This window comes from Rhinoraja longicauda, chromosome 17 (assembly GCF_053455715.1).
Source record: "Rhinoraja longicauda isolate Sanriku21f chromosome 17, sRhiLon1.1, whole genome shotgun sequence".
Lineage (NCBI taxonomy): Eukaryota > Metazoa > Chordata > Chondrichthyes > Rajiformes > Arhynchobatidae > Rhinoraja > Rhinoraja longicauda.
This window is the reverse complement of record NC_135969.1, coordinates 30,557,889-30,583,227: the sequence shown is the minus strand read 5'-3', so window position 1 is coordinate 30,583,227 and position 25,339 is coordinate 30,557,889. Positions and strand designations below refer to the sequence as shown.

The 25,339-nt window shown below is 41.7% G+C and overlaps 1 protein-coding gene across 3 annotated transcripts in view; it reads right to left on the bottom strand.

Annotated features, from left to right (window-relative positions):
* The window catches only part of LOC144601647 (uncharacterized), an 84,372-nt gene extending 59,537 nt beyond the window's left edge, over positions 1-24,835 (bottom strand). For all 3 annotated transcript variants that reach the window (XM_078413879.1, XM_078413877.1, XM_078413878.1), the window contains exon 1: positions 24,592-24,835. In XM_078413879.1, the coding sequence (XP_078270005.1) occupies positions 24,592-24,611 (20 nt within the window). In that variant the 5' untranslated portion in view covers positions 24,612-24,835. The remainder of the gene's footprint in view (positions 1-24,591) is intronic.
* Positions 24,836-25,339: the final 504 nt, after the last annotated feature.

Sequence of the window (25,339 nt, the reverse complement as noted above, 5' to 3'; positions counted from 1 at the left end):
ATAAACCTATCTGTATAATTGCCTGTTATTGGAGTCTCTATTAGTGTGCATCAGTACAATTTCATTAATCATCATCCATCACCAACTCCAAGTTTCCAGCAGTTGCACTACCACAAACCATACCTTTAAATCTGTTGATATTCAATTCAATGCCTATGAGATGAGATGGTCCCATCAACATCTTGTCCCAATTATACATCACAGAGCACTGCTTGTCGCTTCAAAAGAAAGTGGACTGAGCTGCAAAGGTTATAACACTAGATCTGCAAAGCGTTAAGACATTTGCCATCCTCCGATCACGGCACCCACCCTCCCAAATAATCCCGCAAGCGACTCGGGGATTCCTGCCACCACCTTGTCATCACCCTCTGCTCAGCATCTTGTGATCTTATCAACATCTTGACTTTCTAATGTGCACATCTTCCTCTCAAAACCAGACCTTCTGACTGCCTTTCGGTAAGTTCTCAATGCAGCTCATTTGTATCTAATCAAAGACAGAAGCATATCTCAGCCTGACCTCAGATGGTACTTCGATTCCTCATCCCTAATGCTTTCAAAGATGATACTTGCTTTCAAATTTCCACAGAGCCTCATTCCATTTCATCTTCACAGTCAACTCAAGAGCAAAAACTTACATTTGTGTGGTATCCTTTATACAGGAAACATGCCTCACTTTGTTTTATTTAGTTTAGTTTGGAGACACGGTGTGGAAAGAAGCCCTTTGGCCCACCGAGTCCTCGCCGACCACCGATCACCCGCACACTAGTTTTATGTTGCCCCACCTTCGCATCACACAAGGGCAATGTAGAGAAGCCAATTACCCCTACAAAACTACACGTCTTTGTAATGTGGGAGGAAACCGGAGCACCTGGAGAAAACCCACAATGGAGAACAACCTCTGCACAGACAGGATCCGTAGTCAGGATCAAACCCAGGTCTCTGGCACTGTAAAGTAGCAGCTCAACTGCTGCACCACTGTTGCCCAAACAAAGCGGAGCCTACTTAAGCATCTGCTTTGAAAATTATTGCATATGTCTCCCTGCCAATCCTGCAGTCCATTATTATAACTTTGTTGTTGATTTTCTCCTCAAATTCAGAAGCCCACTTAAAGGGCAGCACGGTGGGGCAGCAGGAGAGTTGCTGCCGTACAGCGCCAGAGTCCCGGGTTCGATCCTGAGTCCGGGTGCTGTCTGTGCAGAGGTTGTACTTTCTCCCCGTGACTTGCGTGGGTTTTCTCCGGGAGCTCCAGCATCCTTCACACTGCACAGATGTACAGGTTTGTACGTTAATTGGCTTGGGAAAATTGTAAATTGTGCAGGATAGTGTTACTGTGAGGGGATCGTTGGTTGGCATGGACTCGGCCGAAGGGCCTTTTCCGCACTGTATCTCAAAACTAAAACGAAACTAAATGAAACCACATCCTCAAACGCATCTTTGATTGTAATTTTATTTTCTGACAAGGATAAAATACCGTAGGTTTATATGCAAATATCTAATTCAATATGTGATGCACAAGAGTGCAAAAACACAAGAAATCAAGAAGCAGGAGAAGGCCGTCTAGCTCCTGAAGCCTGCCCTGCCATTCAATATGGTCATGGCTGATCAGTCCCAGATCTTATCTCCTCTTCCATACAAGCTCCACACACCCCTTACTTCTCTTGTCATTCAAAATGTGTCTATCTCCTCCAATAATCAAATGTCCACAACCCTCCAGGATAGAGAATGCTAGAGATTCATCACCCTCTGCGAGAAGAAATTCCTGTGCGCCTCAGCTTTAAAAGATCAGCTCGTCATCTTGTACGATTTGCCACAAAATGCAAATTATACTGCAAGCAAAGATTTCATGCATACATGTAAGGTGATAGCACTCAGTTCAGTTTGCGTGCTCTTGACTCCAAATCAAAGAGTAGTGGCTTCAAACGCCCAAACCAGGAATTGTGCCCACGATCTAGCGCAACAAACCAAAGCATAATGGAGGAAATGCCACACTGCTGGGAGGTGAGGTTTGGCGGAGATACAGTTAGGCCGTTAAACCCATTGACATTTTGTGGGATATTGTGATGCATACATTTGTTGCTCTATTTGTTTACATGACAACAGCGACCGTAAGAGTATTTTTAAAAATCATAACCTTCTGCATGTTCACTCACTTCTCGCGACCAAAAACCACCGTCACTGCATCAAAACCCTGCAAAACAAATCTCTTGTTTGCAGAGCATGCAAGTCTGGGCCATTCAACCAAATGAATTGCTGTTTGCTATTGTTCACCCCAATAAAATGTGTCAGCAGTATATGTGCAACATGTAATCAGGGAAAACAATTGAAAAAGACACATTAACATTTTATACAATGGGGAGCAATTGACATTGTACTCCGTGGAATTTACTCTGTGCGTTATTCAATGATGCAAGAGGAAGAAAGGGAAACCAGATCCATCATGAATAGTCCAACTCTTTGAATCAACAACCAATTCAGAATTTTAGTATTTACAGCATGGTGGCGCAGCGATTATACGTTCTCCACATGACCTGCGTGAGTTTTAGTTTTAGATTAGAGATACAGCGCAGAAACAGGCACTTCAGCTCACCGAGTCCGCACCGGCCAGCTCACACTAACACTATCCCATACATTAGGGACAATTTACATTCATACCAAGCCAATAACCTTCTCCACTTTTAGGTAACCTCTCACCAACTCCTCCCCCCCCCCCCTTCTCCCCTAAACCCCCTCCCTCTCTTCCACCCCCCCACCCCCCCTCATCCATTCACTTAGCCTTGAAAGTTTAGAATTAAACAACTCCTTGAAAGTTTAGAATTAAACATCTTAAAGATCTCAGCATTGCTGCCAGTTTAACAAGATAGACAGCTTAACATTAGGTAAAGTTAAAGCTTTTCTCTCTGTTCTATATGTCAACTAAGTTAGCAGACAACATGGAGTCCCACACGTTGGAATTTGATGGCATCATCTTTTAAACGCTAGAATTTTATTAACTTTAGTTTTAGAGATACAGCATTGAAACAAGCCCTACGGCCCACTGAGGCCATGCCAACCATTGATCACACACTAGTTCCATGTCATCCCACTTTCTCATTCACCCTCTACAGATTAGGGCCTTTTTTCTTTTTAAACAGAGGCCAATTAACCTACAAACCCACACGTCTTTGTGATGTGGGAGGAAACCGGAGTACTTGGAGGAAAGTCGTGTGGTCACAGGGAGAATGTGAAAACTTCAGGCAGACAGTACCAGAGATCAGGATCAATCACTGGTCTCTAGTGCTCTGAGGCAGCATCTCGACCAGCTGAACTACTGTGCCACCCTGACCTGATTACTGTCAGCAGGAATCTCCTAAAAGGAACAAACAAATAATTAAAAAATCATGCCCTGGCATCATTGTCAAATACTACTAGAGCCATAAGGTCGAAATGGGAGCGTGTAAAGGTGGTGTGCATGGCATGGTTTTTATTCACAGAGAGTTGTAGGTGTCTGGAATATGCAACCTAGGGTAGTGGTGGAAGTAGATATAATTGTAGCATTTTAGAAGCTCTCAGATAGGCACATGAATATGCTGTGAACAGACAGATAAGCAGCAAGTGCGTGCAGAAAACATTATCTTAATTTGACATTGGGTTCAGCACGAACGAAGAGGTCTGAAGAACCTGTTCCGCGTGCTGCATCGTTCTATGGTCCATTTAGATAATGTTCCCAATATCCGCAATCCAGAGATTTCTGGAGGTGGTAAAAGAGAACTTTCAGGGATCATCAGCTTACTTTGATTTCCATAGATAAAGCTAAGTGGCTTAGTTGACACATAGAACAGCGAGAAAACGCTTTAACTTTACCTTAATGTTAAGCTGTCTATCTTGTTAAACTGGCTGCAACACTGAGATGTTTAAGATGTTTAATTCTAAACATAGAAACATAGAAAATAGGTGCAGGAGGAGGCCATTCAACTCTTCGAGCCAGCACCGCCATTCATTGTGATCATGGCTGATCGTCCCCAATCAATAACCCGTGCCTGCCTTCTCCCCATATCCCTTGATTCCACTAGCCCCATGAGCTCTATCCAACTCTCTCTTAAATCCATCCAGTGATTTGGCTTCCACTGCCCTCTGTGGCAGAGAATTCTACAAATTCACAACTCTCTGGGTGAAAAAGTTTTTTCTCACCTCAGTTTTAAATGGCCTCCCCTTTATTCTAAGACTGTGGCCCCTGGTTCTGGACTCGCCCAACATTGGGAACATTTTTCCTGCATCTAGCTTGTCCAGTCCTTTTATAATTTTATATGTTTCTATAAGATCCCCTCTCATCCTTCTAAACTCCAGTGAATACAAGCCTAGTCTTTTCAATCTTTCCTCATATGACAGTCCCGCCATCCCAGGGATCAATCTCGTGAACCCATGCTGCACTGCCTCAATTACAAGGATGTCCTTCCCCAAATTAGGAGACCAAAACTGTACACAATACTCTAGATGTGGTCTTACCAGGGCCCTATACAACTGCAGAACCTCTTTACTCCTAAACTGAAATCCTTTTGTTATGAAGGCCAACATTCCATTAGCCTTCTTCATTGCCTGCTGCACCTGCATGCCAACTTTCAGTGACTGGTGTACAAGGACACCCAGGTCATGCTGCACCTCCCCCTTACCTAACCTCTAAACCTTCAAGGAGGTTTGGACAGGCTAAGAGAATGGATGAGGACCCAGCAGATGGAACACAATATGGAAAAGTAACTCTAACTTCAAGTAACCCTTGCTTTCTCTCTTTCGCCGTCCCTCCCCCAACCTAGTTCTCCGACTAGGTACACTCTCCTGATTAATTTTACTGATTGTATGCCTTCCCCTCAGCTAACAATGTACCATTCTACATTTCTTTATTAACATCTGCTTTGATCTGTCATTTTAACACCTCACCCTTCCATATCTCTAGACTCCCTCTCCCCTGACTCTCAGTCCGAAGAAGTGTCTCAACCAGAAACGTCACCCATTCCTTCCCTCCAGAGATGTTGCCGGTCCCACTGAGTTACTCCAGTATTTTGTGTCTATCTTCAGTGTACAACCGGCATCTGTAGTTCCTTTCTACACATGGAAAAGTAAGAGGTCTTCAACCTTGATAAATGGAGGGACCTGGGTGAACACGTACACAAACCACTGAAAGTTAACAAGCACTGGGGGGGAAATGTAGAAACAATGAACTACACATGCTGGTTTATACCAAAGATAGACACAGAGTGATGGAGTAATTCAGCGGGTCAGGCAGCATTTCTGCATAAAAAGGATGGGTGATGTTTCGTGTTGGGTCTGAAGAAGGGTTTCGATCCAAAACATCACCCATCCTTTTTCTCCAGAGATGTTGCCTGAGTTACTCCAGCACTTTATGTCTAAGTAATTAGGGAAACATGGTACATTGACATTTGGTCCAAGTGGATTTAAATCTAAGGTGTTATATTACAGTTGCAGTGAGATCACACTTGCAATATTACTTTTCGCACCCCAAGGTGGAATATACTTGTGCCAGAGGTGGTGCAATATGTTTATTCCTGGCATGATTATATTGTGTTCTTTGACCGTTGATTAAGCAATCTTGGTCTAAATTCTCTGGAATTTAGATGAATAACAATTCTTAAGGAGCTTGACAAGAAGAGTGCAGGCAGAGTTCATGTTCTCCCTGGATAGGTTGGTCTAGAATCAATGTCTCAAAATAAGGGCTTGACATAGAGGACTGAAATGAGAGGCAAGTTCTTCATTTAGAGATTGGTAAATCTTTGGAATTTTCTACCCAAAAGGGTAGGCACAGGGGCGACACAGGGGCGACAGCAGTGGCCCAGTGGCAGGGCTGCTGCCTTACAGTGCCTTACAGTGCCTTACAGTGCCAGAGACCTGGGTTCGATCTGACCACGGTTGCTGTCTGTATGGAGTTTGTACGTTCTCCCTGGGTTTGTACATTCTCCCTGGGTTTTTACCTGAGTGCTCTGGTTCCCTCCCATATTCCAAAGATGTGCAGGTTTGTAGGTTAATTGGCTTCAATAAATTGTACCTAGTGTGTAGGGCGAGAACTAGTGTATGGGAGAACATTGGTCAGCATGGATTCAGCGGGCCGAAGGGTCTGTTTCCACGCTGTATCTCTAAACTAAACTAAAAAGGGTTGTGAAGTCTCAGTCATTAAGAGATAGATATCTGAATAATAAGGGAATCAAAGGATATAAGATTGGTGAAGCAAAAGAAAAGCACTGAGGTAAATGGCTAGCCACAATGTTATTAAATAGGCTGAATGGCCCATCTGTGCTCCTATTTCTTATAGACACAAAAAGCTGGTGTAACGCAGTGGGACAGGCAGCGGGACAGGCAGCATCTCTGGAGAGAAGGAATGGGGTGACGTTTTGGGGAGAGACCCTTCTTCTTTTCATCAGTCTGAAGAAGGTTCTCAACCCGAAACGTCACCCATTCCTTCTCTCCAGAAATACTGTCCGTCCGTCCTGCTGAGTTACTCCAGCTTTTTGTGTCTATCTTTGGTTTAAACCAGCATCTGCATTTCCTTCCTACATACTCCTATTTCTTATGTTCTTCGATGTTCTTAATCACAGGGCAAAGATAACAATACCCAAAGCTGTCAGGCAATTTATTTGCCTCCTCAACCCCTTCTTGCTTAATTTCCTGATGGTATTGTCTCATGTTGGGGAAGAATTGTGCAGTAGTTCACTGGTACATTCCATGCTCACAACCCTCATCAAGCTATCCATCTGTAATGAATTGAGGATTATGAGTAACAGTACCACACAGAATGTTCTTTGTTCACAAAACAACCCTTAGGAGCTCGTCATCATTCAACTGCACCAGCCCTGCAGGACATCATTAATCCCCCAAATTTGCAGTGTAAACATTCGTAATCTAATTTTGCTGGCTAATTCTGGTAGGTTAGATATGTTGTGTCCCAGTCAAATGTAGCACATTTAGTTTGCAAAAAGACTTATGTCATTCCCTTCTGAAAGGGTTTGGCTGCCTTGCCAATTAGTAGAGAGTGGATAGATACAAAGTGCTGGAGTAACTCAGCTTGTCAGCCAGCATCTCTGGAGAAGAAGGACAGGTGACTTTTTCACAAGTTCACAAGTCATGGGAGTAGAATTAGGCCATTCGGCCCATTGTCTACTCCGCCATTCAATCATGGCTGATCTCTGCCTCCTAATCCCATTTTCTTGTCTTCTCCCCTATAACCCTTGATGCCCGTTCTAATCAAGAATTTGTTTTGGGTTGGGACACTTCTCTTAGTAGAAAGTAGATCTGGCTTTAAAGATCTTCTCAAAACACAGCTGTGAAGAGAAGGTCTGGAAACCTTGATAAGATTCTAAAATACTTGAAACTTTTACATGCCCATCGCACACATCCCGATGTCATGAAAAGGAAGCGGTGCCATTTATTGTTGCTTTTACTGACCTGTGGATCAGCTATGGTTCTGCAGCAGTGACCAATCTACAGAAAAAAACAATTATCTTCTTTCCCCAACCTTAAAATGAGTTTGTCTTTTAACCAACACTCAGGATGCAGAATTACAGAAATTAGACTTTATAACCATAAGGCTCTCACTCCCACCCGAGAGGAAAGGACTAAGTGACATTTGAACAGTTTTATGATGGAAAAGAGTTAGGATTATGATAGTCTTCTTTGCCAATATAAAACCTTTGGCCTTGCAGAAAAATGTATTTATCAACTTATAACGAGGAAAGCAATGGACATGCCCTAGCTCAGTGATCGCATTTCTTGATTAGCGAGGGCTTCTGAAGCTATGAAGGCAGGAAAATGGGGTTGAATGGGAAAAATCGATCAGCCATGATCGAATGGCGGAGTATTCTCGATGGGCCAAAAGGCTTAATTCTGCTCCTGTGACTTATGGTTCCTTGGAGGGGCCTTTCTTGTATATTATTCTCAATTATTCTCATGACATGAGAGACAAGGCCAAGATGAATCCAGAGCAACCCTGAGCTGGCCATCTAGTCTTCTTCATCAACTGCCACAGCTTAAAGGGAGGCAGCTCTCCCACAATAACCTATAGAAAATTGAGCCAGTGATGGTGAATGAGTTGCATATTACTTTCAAATAAAGTAAAAACAGTAAGGAAAGCCTCACTCTCACGGTAAGGAGAGCCTCACTGTCTCACACTTTTGAGACAACCTGAAGATTATCCTGTGCTCAGCAAGCTGTACACAAAACCACTGAATGAGCATGTGAACACAAGCAGCAGATACAGAAATTGTTGTTATTATTGCACGAGATTGTCGAAAGACGAGGCATTTGTGCTCTCATGAAGGCCTGTGTCTCGCTCAGCAAAGTGCACACTGCCAGGCCAGTGCTGATCAGCAATCTGAAGCTGGCAGTGCTGTGACGTGGTACATTGTTGTGCGAGTACAAAGTGCGTATTGTACTCCTGAGCTCTGAAGAGCTGACTGGAAAGGTTCGAGCGACATCAGACTGCATTGTGACTCGAAAGGGTGAGGATTAGTGCTGGCTCATTTGCCCGTTTCTGGTTGCAGCAGGTTTGACAGAGACCCGAGAGCAGGGTGCAGAAAGAGCCATTGAGCTGAGTGATGCTTCAGTGGGTGAAAGGGAAGGAAGGCAATACAAAACTTGGAAAAGAACAGGAGGATAACTAAAGTCAGAGAACTACAGCACAGAATCAGGTCACATTCAGCCCACCAAGTCATAAGGAATAGGAGTAGAATTATGCCATTTGGCCCATCAAATCTATTCTGATCTATCTCTCCCTCCTAACATCATTCTCCTGCACTCTCCCCATAACCTCTGACACCTATACTAATCAAGAATCTATCTATCTCCTCTGCCTTAAATATCCACTGGTCTATAAGTCTACACCGACCATCAACCATTCATTTACACGAGTCATTAATTAATTTATTTTTAAAATTCTCCTCATATTTTCATCAGGTTCCCCTAGGTTCTGCTGCTCACTTACACACGTGGCAATTTACAATCATCAATGATGAACCAAATACCCTGAGCGGCACAGAGCGCAGCGGTGCAGTTGCTATCTGACAGAGCCATTGATCTGGGTTCGATCCTGACTACGGGTGCTGTCTGTATGGAGATTCTACGTTCTCCATATGACCGCATGTGTTTTCTCTGGGTGCTCTGGTTTCCTCCCACACTCCAAAGACATACAGGTTTGTAGGTTAATAGGCTTTGGTAATGATTGCAAATTGTTCCTTGCGTGTTGGATAGTGCTAGTGTCCAGGGTGATCGCGGGACTCGATGGGCCAAAGGACCTCTTTTCACGCTGAATCTCTAAACTAAACCTATGCATCTTTTGGGATGTGGGGGAAACTGGAACAAAAGAGGAAATATGTGCAGTCATAGGTAGAATATGCAAACTCTACACCGACAGCAATGGAGGTTTAGTTTAGTTTAGAGATAAAGCATGGAAACAGGCCCTTCGGCCCACCGAGTCCGCGCCGACCAGCGATCCCCGCACATTAACGCTACCCTACACACAAGGGACTGTTTATACTTATACCAAGCTAATTAACCTACAAGCCTGTACGTCTATGGAGTGTGGAAGGAAACCGAAGATCTCGGAGAAAACCCACGTGGTCACGGGGAGAATGTACAAACTCCGTACAGACGGCGCCCTTAGTCAGGATCGCACCTGGGTCTCTGGTGCCGCAAGTGCTATAAGGCAGCAACTCTGCCGCTGCCCCACCATGCCGCCCGTCAAGATGAACTCTGGTCCCTGTTGCTGTGGCAATAGTTCAATTGGCTGCACCACTGAAAAGTACTGATCAAAATAATTAATAAATAAGTAATCACCTCTTATTGCATTCAGAAAGTGCTAATAGTTTGGAATAATTCATTGAATTTGTCATTTGAATGTCTCTAAAGGTACCATCTGAGGGTTAAGGGGCGGGCTTTGTTGGGTTGAATAGCCTGCCTTCTGAAATGCCTTCTTCTCTGGGATCTAGAAGTAATTTAAACAGTTTTATTCCTACTTAGCCAAGGTTGCTTCCATCAGGTTTCATAAGCTCCATCCTCGTTCAGCTGAAAGATAATTTGTCTCCAGTAACTGTTCCCATGCCCTGAAGCAATGGCTGCGAAGAGCAGCTACTGAAAAGCAAGAGTAATTTAAAATTTGACTGCGGCAACCACGAAGACAAGATCCTGGGATTCTCATTATCCTATAGTTATGCAGAGAAGTAAAGTCTCAGGACTCAAATGAAAATACTGCCACACTGAACTGTGCGTCATCAATTCGGCAGCCCAGCAATTAATAAACCGTGGAATCTCTGGGATCTATTAGTAATTTAAACGGTTTTATGCCTATTTAGCCAAGGTTGCTCAGTTTGACCTTTCGAATAGTCAATCTACACTATGCCTCTCAGCAAATAAAGCATGTCTCCTTTGCCTTACAACAGCTCAGATATGATTGCACTCAGAATCCATTGTTGAATGTCAGAAATGGAGAAAACAAATAGGATGATAGAAAATGTTTCTACTGCAAATAATTGATGACACAAGAGAAGAATAGCCAGTTCAGATTTCACACATCCATTTAACAAGATGTCCCTTTGATGTAGCTCCTTTGATCTTTTTGTACTGGACAAGAATGGTCGGTTTCCTTCAACAAAAATGACACCATGAATCTGTTCTGTCAGATTTCTCCAAAATAGGGCTGCTTCCATTTTGAAAGCACTTAAAATCTAAATAGAGACAGCTATCCCTCTCTCTCTGAGGGCCCAATATCAAATTACTTTCTCCTGAACAATTTGGGCCAGTATCAGTCCATAGTGAGTCCGAGTCTCGGTGCTTCAATTACTCTCACAACTGTATAACGATTTACATTTATATGGTGAATATAAAAAGACTGTGGATTGACTGGCAGGTTGGAGAAAGCAATATTGCCCCTTATTTGGGCTCTACGGAAGAATAGATGGGTACTGATGCTGGGTCAGGAAAGAAGATATTAAGAAGAACAATCAACAGCTTAGCTAAGGAAATTGTTGATCAGGTTGCCCGGGTTGGGCTTGAAGGTCAAAGAGTTTTCCTCACTCAGAGTCCCAGCGATCACTGTTTTCACCAGTGTGTCGATCTGGTATCGGAGTTTGCATCTCCTCCAGGACCGATCTGGGTTTAAAGATGTTTTTAAATAAGTGGGCTTGGCATTTGAATTGATTGAATTGAATACTTTATAGTCACATGTGACATCACAGTGACATTTTTTGCTTGCATACCCAAGGGTATGCAAATGGTCGCCCATTAAGGACGCTTACAAAAGAAATGGTGGCTTGTGATTTAGGAAAAGTATTCAGGGAGTAGTGGGTATATAGAATGAGCTGCCAGAGGAGGTAGTTGAGGCAGATATTATTACAGCATTTAAAACACACTTGGATAGGTAAGTGGATAGGAAAGGTTGAAAGGGATAGGAGTCAAACGAGCAAGTGGGACTAGCGTAGATAGGGATCTTGGTCAGCGTGGTCGAGTCAATGGTCAATGGTTCTTTCTTGTCACAAGTACAGTGAAATTATTTTTTTGCGCACAGTTCAGCAAAGTATTGCTCTACATAAGTACAATCCTAGATTAAGTACAGAGTGTATAGAAATAGTCTGAGACAATATCCATGAGTCGCCAGATTTGGGTGCCATTTTCAAAGTTGGGGCAATGGGCCCGTTTCTGTGCCATATGACTCTACAACTCTCTGCCTCGGTGTGCAATTACTCTGACGGATTAAGTCTTATCAGTTAATGTTCAAATAAGGGCAATATTGCTTTCTCCAACCTGCCAGTCAATCCACAGTCTTTTTTATTGTTTCCCATCACCCTCTTTGCTTCGCAGCCTTCAATCCTTCTTTCATTATTTTGATACCTTTTTCTATTTTGGGGTTTATCTGTCAGTGTTTTGCAACCAGAAAGTCGTGTCCTGTCACTCACCACCAGCAGTGCTCTCCATCTCATCTCTAGACTATTCTCCATTTTCTAATCCCATCTCATTTTCAGTCTTGTTATCTTTCCATCACTGCCTCGGGATCCTGGTCCACAACATTACAGGTTGCAACAGTACTTTGCAGCTGCATCCCTGCAATAACTCAGCTCTGTTCTGTTCCCATATCACGGCTAAACCCTGACAGCCTTTCCAAATGCTCTCTCTCTCTCTGCTTGTTAGTCCTCTTCCCCACGGCCTTGGCTGTGTCCCTTTCATTAATGACATGATTTATAGTTATAGCAGCACCCGTAATTTACACTACGTAAATGATAAACCATGCTCTTTTTTAATCAAGATCGCATTATCATTAATACAATCCCCTTATTTCAGTGCCAGCAGTTGTATTGTGACTTGCAGTGGTTGTTAGACAGTTAAAGTTACAACTTAATTAGTTGCTGAATATATGAGTTATTTGAAACTCAGCTGGACTGTGTGCTCAATTAGGGTTGAGCTCTTTCAAGCATCCACTGAAATTGTCTATATCCAGGATTTTTGAAAGAACATCACTGTTGTTCGGGCCTTTTTCAGCTGTGGGCAAGGGTTTGTAAGTTAACATTCACTCTGTTCTTTTCCCATTAATTGGGGTTAATTGATTTTTCGTCCTGATACATCATTTTAATTCTTGAACCTGGACATAAACATTTTTTTTTTACCTGTGCGCTGGTTCCCCAAAGGCTTGATATGAACAAAGGGAAAGCTGGCACTCGATCAAGTATCAGCTGAGTGTGACAATACTTGCCATAAGAAAGGAAAATCAATGGTAGAGTGGAACCCCAGACGGCACAGTGCACAGCTGGTAAAGTCTGATGTCTCACTGCACCAGAGATCCAGGCTTGATCCCAATTCTTGGGTGCTGTCTGTGTGGAGTTTGCACACATGACCACATGGGCTTCCTCCCACATCCCAAATGCGTGCAGGTTTGTAGGCAATTATTCTCTTTAGGTAAATAAATAGTAAAGTAGGGTATTTTTAAATGAGGGGAAAGAACCTTAAATGTTGGCGTTGAAAGGAACTTGTATTTTCTTGTACATGAAACATGCACGCAAATAAGAAAACAAATGGTACAGTGTATATCATTTGGCATACAAGGAAATATAATGGAATTTTTCTTGAACTGTTTAGGGCAATGCAATGATTAATTGCCTCTATAAACTTGCCCAAGTGTGTAGAGAGTGGATGAAAAAGAGAGATGATGTAGAACTAGTTTGAACAGGCGTTCAATGAACGGCATGGACTCAGTGGGCCAAAGGGTCTGTTTCCATGATGTATCTCTAAATTAAACATCAACAACTCGCTTGAAAGATTTCTAATATTATTGAGAGATCTTTGATGCCAGCACCACAAACTTCTTGCTGCTTGAGCCACTCAAAATGTTCGAGTCCCGGTATGAATCACTATCTATGTTAAACAATTTGAACTCGTTTGGGGTGTCATTGATTACACTCAAGAGGCAAAGAGAATAAAGTCAGGTTTCCCACTATTGTTATACAAAGATCTCTGATATAAAGTGGACATGTGTAGATGGCATTTGAGTTAAAGTGCAAGATAAACCAAAAATGAGTAGACCACCTGTCCAAGTTCATCGACAAAGAAAGAGCATTTACCTGAGCTACCCAAGTGTAGGCTCTCCCTGTAACAAATTCCTTCAGGTCAGAAGATCAAGGAAGCAAAGAAATTATAAAAATTAAATCACAAATTGTTAAGGCATATTACACGATCACCAACAAAAGAAACAGAATATAAAAGAAAGTGAATGCAGTGATGGAGCATAAAGCTCCCCCCTCCCCCCTCCCCCCTCCCCCCCCCCCCCCCCCCCCACTACTCAATAAGAACATGGTTAAGCCTTGATCATATCAGTTTCCCAGAAACCTCAACTTCCGCAAAATCCAAAAAATCCATTAATCTCAAACATGAATATGAACAATGATTGGAAATCTACAATTTTTTTGCAGTGAAGAATTTCAAAGGTCTAAGTCCTCTTAATTTAGTTTAGAGATACAGCGTGGAAACAGGCCCTTCAGCCCGCACCGACCAGCGATTCCCACACATAAACACCATCATACACACACTAGGGACAATTTACATTTGTACCAAGCCAATTAACCTTCAAACCTGTACGTCTTTGGAGTGTGGGAGGAAATCGAAGATCTCAGGAAAACCCAGGGAGAATGTACAAACTCTGTACAGACAGCACCCATAGTCGGCATTGAACCCGGTCTCTGGCGCTGTAAGGCAGCAACTCTACTGCTGCACCAACTGTGCCGCTCTCTACCCCTCTACGGGAAGAACTTGCACTTCACCTCAAATAGTTATCCCTTTTTTGAGAGTTTGGCCTTCACTCTAGAGTGGCAACCCAGAGAGAAAAGCCCCAATGAAACCCCATCAGAATCTGGGTATATTTCAATGAGATCACCTTTCATTCTTTTAAACCAGAGAATATCAAATCTTACTATTTAATCTATCCCAAAGCAAAAATATGTTCTACCTTAAAAGAAGAAGGTCTTAGACTTCGAAAGACACCAAAATTATATCAAATTGTTCCAAAGCCCTAAACACTTCAAGAAAAAACCATTACGTTTCCTTTTATACCTAAAACTTTGCATTAATATACACCATACCATGTCTTCTTATTTGCGTGCACATTAACATGTTTCACGTACAAGAAAACACAAGTTCCTTTCAACACCAACATTTCATGTTTTTTTCCCTATTTAAAAATACCCTGTTTTACTATTTATTCACCTAAAGAGAATAAACCCACATTGGCCTATATTTCATTAGATCTGTTAAGCTCTTGCCCACATTTGGAGTCAGTCTTCATATCTTTGCCTTCCCTACATAACTTACTTTCCCACTTATCATCAGTAAAATTGAATGCATTGCATTTGGTCTCTTATTCTAAGTTATTATATGGATTGCAATTAGCTAAGACCCCAGCACTGATCTTTGTCATAGCCAACATGTAAATAGTCTCTGTTTTAGGTCCTTGTAAGTCTTCACTGTGACAACTTATCAAAATTCCAGCTATATTGCAACAACCGTTTCTCCTTTACCTGATCTTCTGCAGTTATACCCACAAAATAATTATTAAATTTGACAAGCACGATTTCTCTTTAATAAAGTCGCATTGACTCTGCCTAATCATATTATGATTTCCCAAGTGCTGTATTACCACTTGCTTAATAATTAATCCCCAGTATATTTCTAATGACTGATATCAGGCGAGCAAGTCTACAGCTCCCTACTTTTACATTCCCTTCTTTTTCAGTATATCCACGTTACATCTCCTACTTTTATAATCCAATGGATTCATTTCAGAACCTCGATTTATTATTACCAATTTCAGTTGAATTATTGAATGCAGTTTCATTGGTATTTGCATTCCTGATTATCAAACATATTACAATAGACAATAGACAATAGGTGCAGGAGTAGGCCATTCAGCCCTTCGAGCCAGCACCGCCATTCAATGCGATCATGGTTGATCACTCTCAATCAGTACCCCGTTCCTGCCTTCTCCCCAAACACCCTCACTCCGCTATCCTTAAGAGCTCTATCCAGCTCTCTCTTGAAAGCATCCAACGAACTGGCCTCCACTGCCTTCTGAGGCAGAGAATACCACACCTTCACCACTCTCGGACTGAAAAAGTTCTTCCTCATCTCCGTTCTAAATGGCCTACCCCTTATTCTTAAACTGTGGCCCCTTGTTCTGGACTCCCCCAACATTGGGAACATGTTTCCTGCCTCTAATGTGTCCAATCCCCTAATTATCTTATATGTTTCAATAAGATCCCCCTTCATTCTTCTAAATTCCAGTGTTTACAAGCCTAATTGCTCCAGCCTTTCAACATACGACAGTCCTGCCATTCCGGGAATTAACCTAGTGAACCTACGCTGCACGCCCTCAATAGCAAGAATATCCTTCCTCAAATTTGGAGACCAAAACTGCACACAGTACTCCAGGTGCGGTCTCACCAGGGCCCGGTACAACTGTAGAAGAACCTCTTTGCTCTTTAATGAGACACATTTCACTTTTTCTCTAGTTGGTACATAATTCTAATCCCCTTGAAGATGATTTCAGCAAGGTTTTGGTCTTTGCAATGCTCTAAGTTCTTCCCTCCATTAACAGGTTGTGGTGGGTGGCTCAAGAATTCTTTCCGATGGATTTTCCACATGCCAGGCAAGCTCAAATATCTGCAGTTTTTGCTTTGTTAAGAAGTTGAAAAAGATCACCATCTAGATATGGGAAATGCTTGGAAGATAGTGGTCAAGTTTTTTTCTTGAACCAATGTAATCCATAAGGTTTGCAAGCTTATGGTAACACAGGAAGAGGACTAATGCCAATTTCCAGTCGAAGAAATCCCTTAAATCCCATTCCTGCTTTACGTATTTCCCAATAGTCCTGCAACCTATTCTTTTTCATCTGCTCATCTCACTCGCCTTTGATTCTTTTGCCACTTACTTGCAATAAATGTCAACTTAATCCACCAATTAACCCACTAATGTACCTTTGTAACCTGGGGAGAGAACTGGAGCATCCGGCAGAGACTAATGGAATCACAAGGAGAACATGCAAACTCCTCGCAGGCAGGACTGGCAGGACTGGCAGGCAGGATCTCATTCAAGTCCCTAGAGCTGCAAGGCAGCAGCAGTACTAACCGCTACATGGCCCTTGCAGCCCTAACATTGTTGTTGGGAGACAATCCCAGGAATTTGATTCAAGGTTAATGAAAGACCGGTGATATATGTTGAAGACAAGATGGTGTGTCAGGTGAATTTATGGTGGCGATGCAAGTCCAATGCAATTATTATTACACTTACTATGAATTTTTAAAATTCTCATTGTAAATGTAAAATATTTTCCAAGTCACAAACTAACATGGAGAAAATCATGGACTGTAAAATATTAAATGCTGAATCAGAAATTAGTGGATAGTTACGTCAGATTACCTGGTTTATATGAGCTCCAGCTAGTAAGCTGCTAGTTAACTCTAACATTCAAATGTATTGTAAAATACTATTAAAAAAACTCTACAGATACAAAATATGATATTTATGTTCTGATGATGAAATTGGAAGATATATTTTCTTGTAAGGTACCCAAAAGGTCCAAACATATAGAAAAATCAGCCAAAAAATGTATGAAGTGACAAAGGGCAATAAGAAGAGGCTGGCTAGTATATGGAACGAGCTGCCAGAAGACGTGGTAAAGCTGGGAACAAATATAATGTTTGAAAAACATTTGAACAGGTTCGTGGATAGGAAGGATTGAGAGGAATATGGGCCACTTGTAGGCAAATGTAACTAGATCAGGAAGATACATTGGTTGGCATTGGCAGATTGCCCACATACTGCATTCCTGTTTTACCTGTGGAGCAATGCAAAGGGGAGTTTTTTGATTTAAGGTTCTACATTGTGGATTATCTACTTATTTCAGAAGCTTGCATGAAATTATGATTGAAACTTAATTTCACAAAAATTTTACTTTTCACTTGATCATGTATCTATCTGTACACTGTGAATGGCTCGATTGTAATCACACATTACGATAGAACTTTCTTCATGTATTTTCTTTCCGACGACTGGTTAGCACCCAACAAAAGCTTTTCACTGTACCTCGGTACACATAACAATAAATTAAACTGAACTGAATAATCACAACCTTGTTCAAATGCAGCATAGGCTATTTGCATAGAACCTGCAGATGTCAACAAATGGTTGCGAGAAGAGGGGGCCCTGTTTGATTTTCCTTTGCTTTCCCACAATCTTTTGAAATATATCTACACTCAGCTAAAACCTGATAACATGACACCTCTCAGGGAATGTACCCAAGACCTGGTTCTTTATTTGGGTGAATGGCACAACAAACTTTACACTTCCTAAGCCATCTGGCAAAGTTGACAGGTTTATATGCGCGCCAATAGCAGCTTACTCATTTCTTCCTCAATACTTCGAAGAGCTGCCAACTGCTACAATTTAGCTGATACAATCACAACATCCAACAAAAAAAAAATCCACTTCGAATGAACACAGATACAATTCTGTCCTTGTATCTTGAGAATTCTGGCACTTGTGATAGCTGATCTATGATAGCTATCATACACTTATGATGGCACCAGGATGGCAGAGTTGCTGTCCAACAGCGCTAGAGACCCGGGTTCGATCCTGACCATGGGTGCTGTCTGTAAGGAGTTTGTACATTATCCCCGTGACCTGTGTGGGTTTTCTCAGGGTCTTCCAGTTTCCTCCCACACTCCACAGACGTACAGTTTTGTAGGTTAATTGGCTTCAGTAAAATTGTAAATTAACCCTAGTGTGTGTAGGATAGTGTTAGTGTGTGGGGATCGCTGGTCGGTGTGGACTCGGTGGGCCGAACAGCCTGTTTCCACATTCTATCTAAAAAAGAAAGGAGTGCAGTACTCTGAGAGCAATCACTGGTGCAGCCATTAAACCACGTTTGTGGCCAAGTCTCCAATAGATGTAATGGATACCATGATTATTCTTGACAATGAGCAACCACATTCCCCAGTGATCTGCCCTAAGATTATTCCTCCACCAGCATAATTTTGATTAATACAAATGATCGGGCCATTATCTCTTGTGGGACTTTGTGAGAATATGATCCAAATTACCACATTGCAAGAATGCTTCAATGGTTGCAAGTGTTGTGGGGCAACACAAGATCAGCAAAGACACTTTGAAATGCAAGAATTATTTTTGAAATTCACATCATGTGATGTAACCTGCTGCCTTAAGATGTCTGTAATAATTTTAAAGTGATCAAAATGAGGGCCACTTATGCAGAGGGTCGTTTTTTCCAGGAACAATGATCAGATGAATGATTTTATGCATTGTTTAGAAATAAATTGATATTTTATTAATTTGTTTAAAGTACAGTTTCAAGATTTTTTTTAAATGACAGCTTTTTAAACTCTCAAACTGAAATGAGAGGCACGGATTTGGTCTTTATCACTTCAACATCAAAGAAGTAAATGGAAGTTGCACTCTGCTTTCAGTTCCAATGAATTCAATGCATACTAATCTGGCCATATGCATTTAAGGGAGGTGACCACAAAACAAATGTCTAACCCTTCATGCCTTGTTTTTAGAGTTAGCAATACGCAGTAAAGACAATTTGTTCTTCTACATTGCACTTGGTGGCAGGGGAGGAAACAATTTGATTCGCTTTGGGATTCTAGATTGGAGCAGGATAATCAGTTTCTTCCTCAATTCCTGTCAATGGGCAGTTAGTTGTATGTACTTGTATGTAATTGTATGTACTACTTATTTTCCCGTTGAATGATGGTGTTTAGAAAGGACTGTTCTCAGCGCAATTGCTTCACTTATAGAAGTGCAAATTAAATTATTCATTAATACCTCACGTCTTATTAGTGTCCATGACATGTGATATATACACTTTAATAAAAACACTAAATTAAACATTAGAAGTGGACCTCAAGCAAAGCATTTCCTTTGGCCAGTCCAGGAGACATACAATGTAGACAATCCTCCCTTAGATAATATGGATGAGCATTTCTTCTGCGACATCAGAGGCAAAAAAATGTTTAAAACAGATCTGTTAAGAAAGCGGATGTATGTGAAATAAATGTTGCTACTATTTACAATGAAGAACGGGAGATTTATTTTAGTTTGGTTTATAGGTATAGCATGGAATCAGGCCCTCCAGCCCACAGACTCCACACTGACCATCAATCACCCATTCACACCAGTTATGTGTTATCTCACTTTCTCATCAACTCTTTGTTAGCATCCAGACTTTTTTTTGTTGAGAAAACAGAGTTCATAATCTCCAGACAGGCCAACATGCTTTTCAGCCCATTAACCCCATTTGAAGAATAGTATTTGCTGCATACTAATATTAGTAGCAGCCAAATTGGCCATAACAGGAAATTAAAATATATTACTGTGGCCACTCGGGAATAAATATTTGCTTTGAACACTGAGAATTGGGCGGCACAGTGGCACAGCTGGTAGAGCCACTGCTTCACAGCGCCAGAGACCCAGGTGTGATCCTGACCTCGGATGCTGTCTGTGTGGAGTTTGCACATTTTCCCTGTGACCCCATGGGTTTTCTCCAGGTGCTCCAGTTTACTCCCACTTTTCAAACACGTGCAGGATTGCAGATTAATTGGTCTCTGTAAATTGCCCCTAGCGTAGAGAGTGGATGAGAAAACATAGAACTAGTGTGAATGGGTGATTGATGGTCTGTGTAAATTCTGTGGGCCGAAGGGCTTGTTTCCATCTTGCACCTAGAAACTAAACTAAACCAAATCTCCTGTTCTTCATTGTAAATAGTATCAACGGTTATTTTACATACAATTGAGAGGAGAGGAGATGACCCATCCAAACGATGGCATCCTCCAGTGTGGCTAATCTGTTTTGCTTGAATCTTGTGGTAGGATTGCCCCCCAACCTTCTGATGAAAGTGCTATGGTTGAGACCCACAAACTACATTTGTGGAACTTTACCCCAAAATTGAGGGGAGAAGCAAGACTTGAATAGAAATTTATATAACATTGTTGCGATCTGCTTCAATGGTAGAAGGTCAAAGCACTAACCTCGACTTGGCCTACAAAAGCAAACCATTAAACAGCAAGTTCTGCATTTTGTCTGCAGTAGTCTAACAGAAGTACTGAGCATATCAGGGAGAAAAGGATCTGAGTAAACATTATCATGCGTCAGTGTGACACACTATACTGGGATTATGCTGCAGACCAACTAACAATGATCAAAATCAGAATTTCTACATCAGGTTTAAAACAATAATATGGATGGAGGCATTGATAACAGCATACGTAGACATAGGCAACTGTTTCCAGGTCTAACCTCTGATTAATAACAAGGATAAATGGTACCATGTGCTTTATGCTGGAATAACAACAAAAAAATCTAAGGAAAATGAAGTGGATTCTGTTTTCACCCACTCCCTGTCTCATCATTAGAGCACTCTGCACACGATGAAGCAGTCTGGGTCAATAATGGAAGGGATAGGAGGGTGGAGAAAAGGACGATGTTTAGCAGGTAAATTGAAGGGAATGATCGGGGAAGCGAAACAAAACTCAAGGAAGAAGCCGAGGGAGAAGGTTAGATTAGATTAAGTGGTGAATGAGAGCAACATAGAATTAATTAGTCGAGGAAGCTTCTTATATCTAAGTTCCTGAATTTCAGCATGATAGGTAAAATGAATGTACGCATATCAGGTATTGCAAAATACAGGTATACCTCAGCATATGTGCAACATGGTAGAATCTAATAACGTGTTCATTCCTAAGAGTGCTCGTATCGTTGTCAAACCCTTGTGCATTGCTGAACCCCGTTACAATACAAGGTCTGAAGTGTGAAAGAAGGCGTGAAATCTGGGTGCTGGTGGATGAGACCGTTTTCTCTGGCCTGTTACAGTGTTACGGTGCACATTCCCCATACGGGCAGTGTCTGACCCTCGCATGATGATGCTCACTAACATCAGCTATTATAGTCCGTGCTTCCTGTAGTCAGCCCTTCATTTCAGTCAGCCTCACATACTCCTGCAGTCATGTGCCTGACAGGCAAAGATATACAAACACCTACATTTTCCACAGAGAGACTGCATGTTTCCCCAAAACACATTCCCTGTAAACATGTACATTGTATGCTTCCACAAAAGTACACACTTTACACTCAAATTTGCAGAGTAACCACAATCGGCATGATGTTCACTGCAGAATATTCCCTCTTGCATTTTTACCATGTACATAAAAACTTCCCATAAAAAAAAAGAACAATTAGTCCATGTTCAGAACCTTCCCTTAAAATACAACATTCAATAATATTCAGTCAGTGGTTACTGACTAACTTTCATTCCGAAGATTTAGTAAACAGCCAAATCATGTCAGTAACAGACAGGGTCATTATTTCGACAGGCAGTATCAAGCTTCCTTCTATAAATCTAATAGATGCTGATTCAAACATCCAAAAAACAAGTTTAGGTTTTGTGCTGAGTGCTTCATCACAAAGGAAAAAAAAACCATGAACTAAAATTGGAGAAAGTCCTCTCTTTATTAAATGAGACACAACTGGGAATGAGGAGGGTAGAGGGATGCAGGAAACAGAATCTTAAAATGCACTTGGACGGATGAAATAAGACTGGCTAATTCACCTTCTTTCTCCACTATTTTTTTGCAACCTTGTGAAATAGATTTCCCAATTTTTCATATCGAAGTTAAGAATTTAAAATAAGACTGAGAGGTCAGATCAATACCTTAGTCAAGGTTATCATTTCAGCTTGAAGCAAAAACAAAATGAGAGAAATCTCAGGCACTTTGCACTTTTTGTTTCACACTCTTGCCAGAATCAACAGCAGACAAAAGCAACAGCTGACAAAAGCAGCTTGGACCGACCGGCTCAATGAAGGAGTGGAAATCGATGGAAAAAAGAATCAGACGACTGTATTGAACAGGTTGGGAAACTTGTTTGATTTTTGAGTAGCAATCCAATCTTTGATACATGAATTGAAAGTTGGTAACAAATTACTTTTGGGGGCAGGGAGGGGTGGTTTTAAGAAATGTTTTAACTGAATTAATGGCAAAAGTAATTATTTGTGTTAAATGCAGGGGGGGTCATGCTTCAATTATGTTATTTGTATCTAAGCAAAAGGACTTCATGCGTATCCAGATATACAATGCTGAATATATACAGGGTTAAGCTGGGAAACAATGGTGTTGTAAATAAGTCAAAGCAAGAGCTTAAAATGCTCCAAAATTCCAGCAGGTGAAAAACAATTGTGCCAATCCGAAGGTCTTGGATTTGATTCCCAGTTGGGTAATTATTGAAATGACTTCAAATGACTTGTGTGATAACACCATCTGAGAGAGGGAACAGTGGAAAGAAGATGAGGCAAAGTGAGGGGATAACACGATAAAAATTATCTGATGCTATTCCAGAATCCAAAGCAAGGTATGGTTTAACAGGACAAATAAAGGATTTTCTCAGATGGACAGTGACAGCCCCGGTCAACTCATGTTTCATTGTTAATATTCTGAGCACAAATTTGTTTATTATCATTAAAAGACTCTCCTTATCCATCGGAAGCAGATTATCAACCAAAATAAAAACCATAAAACTATGATACAAAACTAATTGTCACTCATGGGATTATGCAATGTTTTTTTATGAAGCTATTATATGAGAAGAGTTTATAAGACTTATTTCACGATATTAAAACAATCTTCGGATAACCCGATCCTGTTATACTCAAAATTATGATATATAATTCTACACTTTTTTTAACTTGGAAATACACAAAGATTTAAAATCCTAGAGAACTACTTGGGTACTTTGTGTCAGACTCGGGGAAGGTTTAGGTATGTTGTTTTGGTGTGTTGAAGCTGTTGATGGAGACAAAAGATGACACATTTCACGCAAACCTTCAGTTGGAAGAGGGCATGAGACTGTAGTGGCAGACTAAAACATAAGTGCTCCCGAGATCTTCCGACAGATGAGAAGTAAAGTGTTATACTCTAGAAATCCTCGAAAGTCAGAAACCTTACAAACCACAGACAAGTGGCAAACACTGACTCTTTGTTTAAATGAAAGTATATTTATTTGGTTCCTGGGATAAGGAAAAAAGTATGTGTAACCCTACGGAGTGAAAAAAAACCAATTATGAGTTGCACTATCATGTTTTCATCCATCCCTTACTGTTAGGCATTAGCACAAATCCATTACTGAAGGTTCTGAATCCTAACACCTTAGGGTGGATCATATTCAATTTTTTTAAAGTTAATTTAAATGGAAAGCATTGCAGAAGGAGGCAAAGGGTCTCCTGATAATAATTTTAATTAAGTTATTGCGAAGTACAAAAATGGGAAATATTACCCTCGCGTATACCTTTCCATCTTTCCAATCGCCAACTTATCCCCCACACCAACATCGTTCGCTGGAGGTGCAATCTCAACCTGATGAGGTGCCCAAATCAGCTGAGTTTAAAAAGTCGCAACAGCAGCAGAACTGACGAACTGCTGGAAATCTGAAATCTGAATGAGCGGTGCCCGATGATTCATTTCCCATCCCTCAGTGAAAGGGAATCTTTTAGTTTTTCCAACTAGTTGAAGCACAGCGAAAAACAAGCAAGACAGATATCTATGTCAGGGGCGACAAAGAGTTGCAACTCGGTGCATTTAATAGCTCGCCTGGGTTTGTTGGTTGTCAAGGGTGCAAAGTGCAAAAATAAAGAAGCGGCAAAATGACAAATCTGTGTGTTTCTAGTATTTGGGAAAGATACACCGCCTGGATTCAAGGGAGCGGTGAGAACACAACAAAGGACACACAGTCTGAGAAGCACACAATCTCCAGCTGACAGAGGCTGACAGGGGCTAGACTAGTTCAACAGACCTACAAACTGGTGACTTTCTCTGCCTTAAGTCGTTACACATTGGTGACAGACAGACAGACAGTGGATCGCCTTTCCCGTCTCTTCCCCCAAACCACACTACTGTTGTTTGAGGTTGTGTTTTTTTGCCGGTTAGTTTCGTTTTGTCATTTCGCTCGCACCCATTCAGAGTTTGCAAAAAAAGCAAGAAGGAAAAACATAGAAAGTTAAAGAGCTGACCCTACCTGAAAGTGCCATTGGCCATGAGTTTGGAAGAAGGGGAAAAAAAAACACCTCCCGATTAGAAAGGCTCCCACGGCAGAACTTGGATGCGGGCGAGTGCAGACGCTGGTCCGGGTGAAAGCCTTGCCCCCTCGGTGGTGGCTGCTGCTGCTGCTGCTGCTGCCGCCTCTCTTGCCTCCTCCGCTGTTGGGGCGGAGCAAAGGGCCCCAGCACTTGATACATGCTCCCCATCAGCTTGCATCAGCACTCCACAACACTCCTCTCTAATCCCCCTCCCGCCCTCCCCTGTGCTTTCACCAGGAGCTTTGGTGAATGTGGCTGCACATAGAGACAGAGAGAGAGAGAGAGAGAGAGAGAGGAAAAAAAAACACACACGAAACATTCCTTTCAGCCTCACAGGGAGAACAAAGCACCGCTGGCATTTGCGAGTCAGCAAACCAATGAGCAGCAGGCAGTGCTGGAATAAAAGGGAGCTTTACCTGGGCTCTCACCCCCTTTCTGGTGGGTTTAGAGTATTTTAAACAGAGAAGGATGGGGGGAAGAAGAAAAAAACAAAAAAAACCCTGCAATCAGCACTGTCTGAATGGGACAGTTAATAAAGCAAACAAGGAGTTGCTTCTTTTCTTTCTCTTGACAAGGAGCAGGACTGAAATGCCAGCTCTTATTTTCTTTCTTTTTTTTTTAAACTGCTTTTCATTGGGCAGGATTGATATGGTAATATATAGCAAGCCGGCCATACTTGCTTATTGC